Source organism: Electrophorus electricus, chromosome 1 (genome assembly GCF_013358815.1).
Source record: "Electrophorus electricus isolate fEleEle1 chromosome 1, fEleEle1.pri, whole genome shotgun sequence".
Taxonomy (NCBI): Eukaryota; Metazoa; Chordata; class Actinopteri; order Gymnotiformes; family Gymnotidae; genus Electrophorus; species Electrophorus electricus.
In genome coordinates, this window is record NC_049535.1 from 20,746,478 (window position 1) to 20,758,195 (window position 11,718).

The window sequence follows — 11,718 nt, forward strand, 5'->3', positions numbered from 1 at the left end:
ATGTTGGAGAACTGTTTAGTAGAATACTCCTATTAGATAAACTAGGACATGTTTTGTTTAAAACTGAAAACATTGTGACTTTGTTTAAATCACTGTACAATTGTTGTGGTATATTATTTCATCCATACGTCGGATAATGTTTCAAATGTAGGAAGTGACGTTGAATATCGTCGCCATGTATCCGTACGGTCTACTAAAGTAGAGCTCATACGCGCGTTGTAGCGGAATGTATTGAACTCAGTTTTTCTTTTCAGTGTTATCGTAAGCAAAGACAAAATCAAACACAATGTATGATCAGGATGAAGGTATGCATGATGCATTGCAATGGTTACCGGGATTTAATATTTCTTTGATTTCTTGTACTCGAATAGACTCGAATGGTTACCGGGATTAATATTGCGTTAATACAACGTAATTAGCAGACTAGCTAACCTAGCTACGTTTCATATACAACTAGCTTTGGGATTTATTGATCTCTTTATCTAAATTGCTTATGTGTAACTTTTTGAATGGTCTTCAGTTCACATTACCGGTTTTAGCATCGTAACCAATCGGATTTGTTGTTTTTGAATTGGAAATGTATTTGTGATGTTCACTCCTAAACCACACAATACAGGAGAAGTAGACCTTATTAAATGATTTCATTTTTACTGCAGACATCCAGTACGATGAAGACGATGATGAGATTACACCTGACCTTTGGCAGGAAGCCTGTTGGATTGTAATCAGGTAATGCGATTGTCATTTTTGCATTTAGTCACCTGTCAATGCCCAACAGTAACAATGACCTGAGACTGGTGCCGCCTGTTGTCCAGCTCCTACTTCGATGAGAAAGGCCTGGTACGACAGCAGCTGGACTCATTTGATGAATTCATTCAGATGTCCGTTCAGAGGATTGTGGAGGATGCTCCACCCATAGATCTGCAGGCTGAGGCTCAGCACACCTCCGGTGAGGTGGAGGAACCGGTACGCTTCAGCGCGAACGCTCTTCTATACCATCACCATCTGTTGTTCTCTGGGGAGCTTGCCGCTTCCTGTGCAGAACGTAAATGTTGCTAGTTTATTTATTTTGCTGTCAGTTTTAAAAGATGTTTAAAATGCAAAAATGCACTTTTTTGGTAGTTTTGAAAATTCCTTGCTTTTGCCTTGCAAGCCACGGTACTTGCTGAAGTTTGAACAGATCTACCTGTCCAAGCCCACCCACTGGGAAAGAGATGGAGCTCCCTCTCCCATGATGCCCAACGAGGCTCGACTACGCAACCTCACGTGAGTGCTGCTGCCATGGCAACCTGACCTACGTCTGCTCACTCATGTTTTTCCCCAGTCTTTCTGTCAAGTGCACTGACATATGGAGGAAGGAACAGTTTTGTCATTAGCGATTAAGCAAACTGTAGAGATGTGCTGAGGCTAAATGCAGAGGTGATGAGTTGTGCGGGAGGTTGGATCTCTAGAAAATGGGGATGGGCACTAACACGCAAATGGTTTGGTCGTTTAGCTACTCGGCTCCTTTGTATGTGGACATTACCAAGACCATCATAAAGGAGGGAGAGGAGCAGCTTCAGACACAGCACCAGAAAACCTTCATCGGCAAGATACCCATCATGCTCCGCTCCACCTACTGTTTGCTCAGCGGGCTGACGGACCGTGATCTGTGTGAGCTGAATGAGTGTCCGCTGGACCCAGGCGGCTACTTTATCATCAATGGCTCCGAGAAGGTCAGAATTTATCCTGTTTGGGGTTTTTTTTTTTTGTTGGTTGTTCATTTATGCGCACCTTGGGTTTTCATTTCAGCATATGCAGAAAGAATCTTTTGATTTATCGATCTTTTGTTTTATCCTTGAACGTACATAACCCTGTATTTTTGAAATACTCACTATAACACCTCAGCATATCGTGACTCAGGCCGGTGTGCATTTGCAGGTTCTCATTGCTCAGGAGAAAATGGCCACCAATACAGTCTATGTGTTTGCTAAGAAAGACTCGAAATATGCGTACACGGCAGAGTGCAGGTCCTGCCTTGAGAATTCATCCAGACCCACCAGCTCAATCTGGGTCAGCATGATGGCCAGAGGGGGACAGGTAAGACAACTGTCTTCTCCTGAATAGTAAATTATTTCTTTACCTTTGATCCCTGCTCATGTTTACCTGATTAATCATATTCAGAAACATTTCGAACGGACCTTAAGCCTGTTGCGGCATAATTGAATAATTCATCATTTAAGTTAATGTGAAACGTTGTGGAAAAATTTCCCTGTGACTTATTACATGTTCTTTAATTGTTCCTTTTGAAAATTTTGGAGTGTGCTCTGGTGAGGGAGTCTGGCTTACCGTTTGCAGGGAGTAAAGAAGAGTGCTATTGGTCAGAGGATTGTCTCCACCCTACCATACATCAGACAGGAAGTGCCCATCATCATTGTGTTCAGAGCCCTGGGCTTTGTGTCCGACAGGGACATCCTGGAGCACATCATCTATGACTTTGATGACCCAGAGATGATGGAGATGGTACCTTCCTACCTTTTATCTGCATAAAAGCAGTTTAGAATCAAACCAGTTCTGTCCTAGTAAAAGGCACTCCTAGTTGAGATGGGTATGTTCATATCACAGGATTGTGAATTTAGCACTGTTGATGCTTGCGCGCTCTCTCTCTCTCTCTCTCTCTCTCACTCACTCACTCACTCACTCACTCACTCACTCACACACACACACACACACACACACACACACACACACACACACTGTTCCTTCTCTCTCCGCTGCATAGGTGAAGCCGTCTCTAGACGAGGCCTTTGTAATCCAAGAGCAGAACGTGGCTCTGAACTTCATTGGCTCCAGAGGAGCCAAGCCCGGCGTCACCAAGGAGAGGAGGATCAAGTATGCCAAGGAGGTGCTGCAGAAAGAGGTCCTGCCCCACGTGGGCGTCTCCGACTTCTGCGAGACCAAGAAAGCCTACTTTTTAGGGTGAGGTTTTTTTTGTTTGTTTGTTTTTGTTTTTGTTGTTGTTGTTGTTGTTTTTTTGTAGAAAGGCAACTCTTTCAAAGGCCTACGTCCAGCTTTTCATATGTTTGGCTAATCAGTGCTCTAATGGTTTGGTTTGGACATGAGAAGAGTCCTTGCTTACTTCTGATTTGAAGCGAAGATTTGAAAACAGGAACGTGCATATTTGTCTTCCTTGTAGTTATATGGTGCACAGACTCCTGCTTGCGGCCCTTGGCCGAAGGGAGCTGGACGACAGAGATCACTACGGCAACAAAAGGCTGGACCTGGCGGGACCTCTCTTGGCATTCCTCTTCCGAGGGTGAGAACAGTGGATCTTTCACTCAGGGTTAACTTGGCGGGGGGGGGGATTTTTTACAAAACAATGTGACAGAATGGGATATCATAGTCGCTCTTTCATCGTCACTCTTTTTAAAAAGCGGGAAGCACAACAGTGCAGTTAGCCTGGATAGCGGCCAGGTCGGGCCCACGTGACGGGCAGAGAACCTTTCCATGTGCCCTTGCAGAATGTTCAAGAACCTGCTGAAGGAGATCCGGATCTATGCACAGAAGTTCATCGACCGTGGCAAGGACTTCAACCTGGAGCTGGCCATCAAGACCCGCATCATCTCGGACGGCCTCAAGTACTCGCTGGCCACGGGCAACTGGGGCGATGTCAAGAAGGCCCACCAGGCCCGAGCCGGAGTGTCGCAGGTACAGCACGCCGTGGACTCTTCCAGGACGTCATCGGTCAGACCCGGCCAGGGGTTTTGTTCCATTTCAGCTCGATGGTCTGCCTCACTTGTGTTGGAGGCTGGTTTAGAGTGTGACTGGGGTTTTTTGTTTGTTTTTGTTTGCTTTTTGTGTTTGTTTTGTTTCCTGTGTTACCGTGATTGGCTCAGTCCTCCGCTGGTGTGTGCAGGTGCTGAACAGGCTGACGTTCGCCTCCACACTGTCGCACCTGCGCCGCGTCAACTCGCCCATCGGCCGAGACGGCAAGCTGGCCAAGCCCCGGCAGCTGCACAACACGCTGTGGGGGATGGTGTGCCCAGCAGAGACACCCGAGGTAGGCCAGGGCCCTCCCTCCCCCGCACCTGTAATTACACGGCTAAGGGGGTGTGGCCGGCTCCCTGTAGCCTGGCATTGTTGTTGGCAATTCGGTCGTGTTGTGGGTGGAGTTACTTTAAAACAACGCCTCCTCTTCCAAAAGCGTGTACTTGAGTGGTTCAGTGATTCTCTGAAAGTGGGAATATAGATAAAGTGTGTGTGTGTGTGTGTGTGTGTGTGTGTGTGTGTGTGTGTGTGTGTGTGTGTGTGTGTGTGTGTGTGTGTGTGTGTGTGTGACAGGGCCACGCCGTAGGCCTGGTGAAGAACCTGGCACTGATGGCGTACATCTCTGTGGGCTCCCAGCCATCCCCTATCCTGGAGTTCTTGGAGGAGTGGAGCATGGAGAACCTGGAGGAGATCTCACCTGCAGCCATTGCAGAGTCAGTGCCTGCGCTGTCCTGCACTTCATTAGAGACATAGAAAGAGCCAATAAGGCATGCTGTCAGTGTGATTCACTGCAGAAGTAGCCTTGAACTGGGGGGATCTGAAAATCTGAGGTTATATTGTGCTGTGTGGAACTACTGTTATTGGTTTGTATTATATATTAAGTATAAAGAACAGACAGAACTTGAAGGTTAAGTAGCTCGAGGTCTTATCTCCACTTTCTGTGCCATTGCTGAAGTGTGTTGGCAAGCACTGTGTGGCTAGCTAATGTCTGACTCTGTGTCTGTGATCCTCTCTGTCCTGTAGTGCGACTAAGATCTTTGTGAACGGCTGCTGGGTGGGTATTCACAAGGACCCCGAGCAGCTGATGAACACACTCAGGAAGCTCAGAAGACAGATGGACATCATCGTGTCTGAGGTGGGAGATGAACGGTTTGCACTACCGTCCTTTGAACGCTGGAAATATTGTCTTATTATTTATGTATTTACTACTACTTAATTGCTTGTATAAAACATGGCTGATTTGGGAGAGACTGCATTTAATTTGGACATGGTTGGTTTTCATTAAACCTAGAGCTAATGTTTCCAGCAAATACTCTGGTAATAAATTGAGATGGTCTTGTTGTAATAGTTGCGGTTTCAGGCTAATAGAAAAGAAATAAAGGATTTTTGGACTGATTTGAGAGTGCACACCTGGACTGTTAATGTAATTGCTTCCAGAGATACAGTGAGTGATGCTTTGTTCCTGCATGGGCATTTGGCCCAGTAGAACACAGGTTACCATCTTTTTCTTCTCTATCTCTATCTCTCTGTCTGTCTTAGGTATCTATGATCCGGGACATCCGAGAGCGAGAGATCCGGATTTACACAGATGCTGGCAGGATCTGCCGGCCACTGCTCATCGTGGAGAAACAGAAGCTACTGCTGAAGAGACGCCACATCGACCAGCTGAAAGAGAGAGAGTACAACAACTACAGGTATACACACACACACACACACACACACACACACACACACACAGACACACACACACACACAGACAGACCAGCTGAAAGAGAGGGAGTACAACAACTACAGGTACACACACACACACACACACACACACACACAGACAGACCAGCTGAAAGAGGGAGTACAACAACTACAGGTACACACACACACAGACAGACCAGCTGAAAGAGAGGGAGCACAACAACTACAGGTACACACACACACACACACAGACAGACCAGCTGAAAGAGGGAGTACAACAACTACAGGTACACACACACACACACACACACACACACACAGACAGACCAGCTGAAAGAGAGGGAGCACAACAACTACAGGTACACACACATCGAACAGCTCAAAGAGAGAGTACAACTACTACAGGAACACAGACATGAAATGACGTGATCTCTTCCAGTGAATGTGTATGGAAGATTAAGCTGTGTGTAGTTCAAAATAATAAACATTACAAAATAAGGGGGTGCAAAACAAATTGACAACATAAATTTTATTTGAGAGATTGTGCTTCTGCAATTTTTCATGTTTGTGTGTAGTTGGCAGGACTTGGTGGCAAGTGGAGTGGTGGAATATATCGACACATTGGAGGAGGAGACAGTTATGCTGGCCATGACCCCTGATGACCTCCAGGAGAAGGGCGTGGCCTACTGCTCCACCTACACTCACTGCGAGATCCACCCGTCCATGATCCTGGGAGTTTGTGCATCCATCATACCCTTTCCCGATCACAACCAGGTACACACACACACACACACACACACACACACACACACACACACACACACACACACACACACACACACACAGAACGAGTGTCAGGGCCCTGCCACGAGGGTGTGTGAGTTCTGTGTTCTCCCCTCACAGTCCCCCAGGAACACCTACCAGTCCGCCATGGGCAAGCAGGCCATGGGCGTCTACATCACCAACTTCCACGTTCGCATGGACACCCTGGCCCACGTGCTCTACTACCCACAAAAGCCTCTGGTCACCACACGCTCCATGGAGTACCTGCGCTTCCGAGAGCTTCCAGCAGGTGACGCTACAGGCAGAGCGCTGAAAGCCCCTGTCAGGTTTTACAGTGACGTCTTCAAAGCAGAATGTTTCAAGTAGCAGTAGAGTGTGTTGGATAAGCTAGCGGGCACTGCTCCTGCCCGATCTGATTGGAGGCGTTATTAGAAGTGTTTGAGCCTACTCTGGCAGCACGGCCAAACTTGAACTGGTGTCGTCCTACAACTTCATATAGGGAACGTGTTATTCAGGCTGTTTATGTCATGAACAAACAGTTTATCTGTGCTGTAAAGCCACAGAACAGCTGGAGGGGATGTCAAGCTGAAGTGTTCACAAATGGGGCTTGCAGCAGGTGTGTGTGTGTGTGTGTGTGTGTGTGTGTGCGCGCGCCTTTGGTTAAAAAAAATGCTTAGAGGAAGGAATGTGCTTGCGGTGTGTGTGTTTGGTAGAGGAATGTTTCTTCGTTTTCTGGTGATTGAATGTTGCATGGGATTTGCACTGCAGGCATCAACTCCATCGTGGCCATTGCATCGTACACGGGCTACAACCAGGAGGACTCGGTGATCATGAACCGCTCGGCTGTCGACCGGGGCTTCTTTAGGTAGCCCCGCCTCCCTCCCCAACCGCTGCCAAAGTAGCAAAGCCCTCAGTCAGAAGCTTCAAAGCGTTCTGTGTAACCTGTACCCCTGTCGTTTCATTGGAAAAATATGTACGTGTAAGTTAAAACAATGATTTTGTTGTGAGAGGGCGTGCTTGGCTTGACGGTGTCTGGCTTAATGTTTTCTCAGGTCTGTGTTCTACCGGTCCTACAAGGAGCAGGAGTCAAAAAAGGGCTTTGACCAGGAGGAGAACTTTGAGAAGCCCAGACGTGAGGAGTGCCAAGGTGAGTGGTCCGTTCGTTATACCTCACTGCAGCTTTGGTGTTGCGAACAGGAACAATGACCTTCAGGTAAATCAGCCCAGGTCGCGCTAATATGTGTAAAACGGATGCCGGAGCATCGTGGAAGTGCAGGTCAGCTGTGTCTGTGTCGGCCGTTCATGCTGGTTTCGTTAATGTGCTCGTTAATTTTGAGCATCTAAGCGTCCGTGATGCAGTGGACTGAGTAAGGTAGGCCCCACCCGCCTACTCACTCCCGGCACACTGACCTGTACTGTCTTCATAGCACGAGCAATCCGCCTTCTAGTTACATTTTCTTTTCTTATAACTGCTGGACAACAAACCTCTCATGCTCCCCCTGTGCCTGTCTCTCTCTGTTGTCCGTCTCACTCATTCTCTCACTCTGTGCTTGCGCGTCTCTCTCGCCCTTGCGCGCGCTCTCTCTGGCCCCCAGGCATGCGGCATGCTATCTACGACAAGCTGGATGACGATGGGCTGATCGCGCCGGGCGTGCGCGTGTCCGGCGAGGACGTCATCATCGGGAAGACGGTCACCCTGCCTGAGAACGACGATGAGCTGGACAGCACCAACCGCCGCTACACCAAGAGAGACTGCAGCACCTTCCTCCGGACCAGCGAGACCGGCATCGTGGACCAAGTCATGGTCACCATAAACCAGGAGGGCTACAAGTTCTGCAAGATCCGGGTGCGGAGGGGGAGGGGGCTTACGGGGCGTCCAATCAGGAGAGGGAAGGGTTTCTGTTTACCACAGAGTTGCGCCAAAATCGCCAAAAATCGAGTGATGTTTCCTCAACTGGCCTGTTTAGAAATGCTTCCAAATTCACTGTCCAAACACCGAATGAAAGTGATGTTCCTTCTTGCACTTTGCAGTAAAAGGATGTTTCCAAGAGGCCTCGTGTTTGTGATAAATCTCTCTTCATTGGTGAGCCTCACGGCTGACCGTGCGTTAACCTCTGACAGATGTATTGGCCTGTGGGGAGGCTGTGACCCCTGACCCCGCTTCTCCCCTTGGGGTGTGGCCAAAGTTCGTGAACCCGTGCGTTTTTCTCTGTGCAGGTGCGCTCTGTTCGGATCCCTCAGATCGGAGACAAGTTCGCCAGTCGTCACGGACAGAAGGGAACGTGTGGAATTCAGTACAGGCAGGAGGTGAGGATGCCATGCCCTCTGTCATTACTAAAAGTCATTTATTAAAGCCGTGGTGTGGTGGTGTTACTATCGCTGCATTTACAAAGATATAACACGTTTTATGGGATTTAGGCATGTAGAGTAACTACTGGCTTGCAGTCAAATACTTAAATATCAGTCTTGCTTAAATCAGAACCCTTTTTTTTTTTTAAACACTAAAGTTTAGGTCTGAAATTTATTTTTCTTTGCAAGAAGAGTGAAGCAAATACCTACTAGTTACTTGAAGGGAAGTGACTGAGTTGTCTAATGTTCACACAGCAAGTAAAACTGGCCCAAATCGTTCGTGTGTGTGTGTGTGTGTGTGTGTGTGTGTGGCAGCATCAATGTGACCTGTATCTGACATCAGTGTGAACTCACCCACATGTGCAGTAGAACAGAGCTCCATGTGCCACAATCAAAAATGAAGTCAGTGGTAACAGCCGCCAGCCTGAAGTTAATGGCCATGTTGATCACTTCACACAATCTCCCAATCTTGTTCCTTAAGGTGATTAGTTTCTATAGGCAACAGCCGTAAAATGGAGCACACATTCAAATGTTGCCCAGCTAGCCTGCCGCTGAAATCTTTGTGAGTCTCGCTCACTGTTGTCTCCTCCATCCCGGAGGCACGAAAGTATGACCGATGACGAGATGGACTGACGTAAAAGTCACAGGAATTCTGGGTCTGGCTGTTCAGACGGAGCCACATTGCAGCATATTAGGAAATTAATGGATGTCCGTACCACGTGAAAGTGGCCCAAATCGGAATTGATTTTTTTTTTTTTTTTTTTTTTTTTTTTTTTTATGTTTACACTGCTATCCAAATGACAACTCTGTGCCACATGCGCAGGAATAGACCTGATTTGGGCCACATTTACCTGCTGTGTGAACATAGCCTTAATGTCCTGTCCGCTCTGTTTGGAGATTGTCTGCGGCCCCCGTCCGAGGCCGCTGCGGATGTTTGCAGCTTTGTTTGGACCGATGTGGGTATGAACCTCTGCTTTCGAGACGCGTTTCGTGAACAGACACGGTTCTCTCGTCAGATCCGTTTAAAACCCCAGTGCAGCTGCCATAATCGCCGTCGTCTCAAGAATAGTTTATTAACGGGGCTGTTTTATTACCTACTTTTTACTGCACTGCTGCTGTTTGTATCTGTTGGGGAAGTACCAAATGCTGTCCAGCTTTGTTTTGCTTCCTGTCTGGACCTTTTGTCTAAACTGCGCCTTTTGTGCATATCCGCAGGACATGCCATTCACGTGTGAGGGCATCACCCCGGACATCATCATCAACCCTCATGCCATCCCCTCCAGAATGACAGTCGGCCACTTGATCGAGTGCCTACAGGGGAAGGTACTCGTGCTCTCGCACGCCTGACCCAGTTCACTCGTTCATGCGTTTACTTCACACGCACACGACTCTGACCGTGGTTCTTTCTGGCTCCTGCCAGGTGTCTGCCAACAAAGGGGAGATCGGAGATGCCACACCGTTCAACGATGCCGTGAACGTGCAGAAGGTCTCCAACCTGCTCTCCGAGTATGGCTACCATCTGAGGGGGAACGAGGTGAGGAATCCAGCATGTACACACACACACAAACACACACTCGCTCTCACACTTGCGCGCTCTCTCTCACATATATTACCTTTTAAACTAGTACCTAGCATCGATCAGCTCCAACTCTAGATTCTGTTACTTAGGCTGATGTATTACAAATGACACTCTCTCTCAAAGGTGTTGTACAACGGATTTACGGGACGCAAGCTCACCTCGCAGATTTTCATCGGACCCACTTACTACCAGCGGCTCAAGCACATGGTGGATGATAAGATCCACTCACGGGCGCGCGGGCCTGTGCAGATCCTCAACAGACAGCCCATGGAGGGCCGATCACGGTGAGAATCCGATGCCCATCAAACCTTCACACTCCACAAAAGCGTGGGGCCGAACTACTGAAATTAGGACGTTTGCGTCCAAATGTGCAGTCATCCGACTCTTTGGTGGAGAGCGGGAGGAGAATCTGCCGGGTGGAGCTTCCGTGGTCTGAGGATGGGACTAAGGGGGTCACAATTAAGTCATAGTGCAGCTGCTTATGGATTCTGATTTTTGTAGCAATGAGTCTCATGTCACTTCAACTCAGTCTCTCAATTCTGTGTGTGCGTGACTGCGTTTGGCTCCCAGCGACGGCGGCCTGCGTTTTGGAGAGATGGAGCGTGACTGCCAGATTGCTCACGGCGCAGCTCAGTTCCTGCGCGAGCGTCTGTTCGAGGCCTCCGACCCCTACCAGGTGCACGTATGCAACCTGTGCGGCCTGATGGCCATCGCCAACACACGCACGCACACCTACGAGTGCAGGGGCTGCCGCAACAAGACCCAGGTGAGAGGCGGGGCTTGGATGGTTGGAGTTTAGTCAGTGTTGGCTGTCCAAAGGACTAAAAACGCATGAAGGATCACCTGTATGAGTGTTGTGTGGGAGTCTGACCCACGTCCCTGGTTGTGTGCGTTTCAGATCTCGCTGGTCCGACTGCCGTACGCCTGCAAGCTTCTGTTTCAAGAGTTAATGTCTATGAGCATCGCCCCCCGCATGATGACCACATGAACACCCGCACCTGTGCATCATGGGAAACTGGAGGAGCCAGGCTCGCTGTTTATGAATGGAACTGTCACGCGCGCTTTGGACAGGCTTTGTCTGTCCTTCTGCTGGTTAAAGTGGTTTTGTAATGGTGGTGTTTTGGAAGCCATTATCTGTTTTTTGTTGTTTTGGGGTTTTTTGTTTTTTTTTGTAAAATGTAGAAGTAAATAAATCATTTTCTTTTTAACCAGTGTTTGAGTTTATTCAGTCTGTAGCTCTGCATGGTGCGTTAAATGATGTGAATGCATCGTTCTTTTTTCTCATTAACCTTTCACCTATTGTTAATTAACAAGTCATGTCTCTAACATTTTCCTGTTATAATTTGGTACTTCCTAGTCTTCCCAGCTCCCCTGGGAAAAAAAAAACAGAATAGCATTGGACAGGAGAGCCACTGAAAGGTTCAGAGCCTCTAGCCTGAAGTCATTGGGGATCACACGCTGGTCAGCTGAAATGGGGTCACTGAAAAATCCAGGCCTGCTCTCACGCTGAAGGTTTTTGCTTCCAGCGCAGAAAGGTCCTGTTTACACAAGTGTGACTTGAGAGATTCGCA

The 11,718-nt window shown here is 48.1% G+C and overlaps 1 protein-coding gene across 1 annotated transcript; it reads left to right on the forward strand.

Annotated features, from left to right (window-relative positions):
* The first annotated feature begins 181 nt into the window (after positions 1–181).
* polr2b (RNA polymerase II subunit B) lies at positions 182–11,187 on the forward strand. The gene is made up of 25 exons (XM_027026905.2): positions 182–305; positions 657–729; positions 816–966; positions 1,154–1,266; positions 1,496–1,715; positions 1,921–2,079; positions 2,338–2,502; positions 2,762–2,958; positions 3,176–3,295; positions 3,501–3,687; positions 3,896–4,039; positions 4,321–4,460; positions 4,771–4,882; positions 5,287–5,441; positions 6,012–6,210; positions 6,340–6,508; positions 6,988–7,084; positions 7,272–7,366; positions 7,815–8,065; positions 8,437–8,526; positions 9,784–9,891; positions 9,989–10,102; positions 10,271–10,431; positions 10,718–10,913; positions 11,046–11,187. Exons 1-25 carry the CDS (start codon positions 287–289, stop codon positions 11,133–11,135), a joined length of 3,525 nt encoding a protein of 1,174 aa, XP_026882706.1. The 5' UTR covers positions 182–286; the 3' UTR covers positions 11,136–11,187.
* The last annotated feature ends 531 nt before the right edge of the window (positions 11,188–11,718 follow it).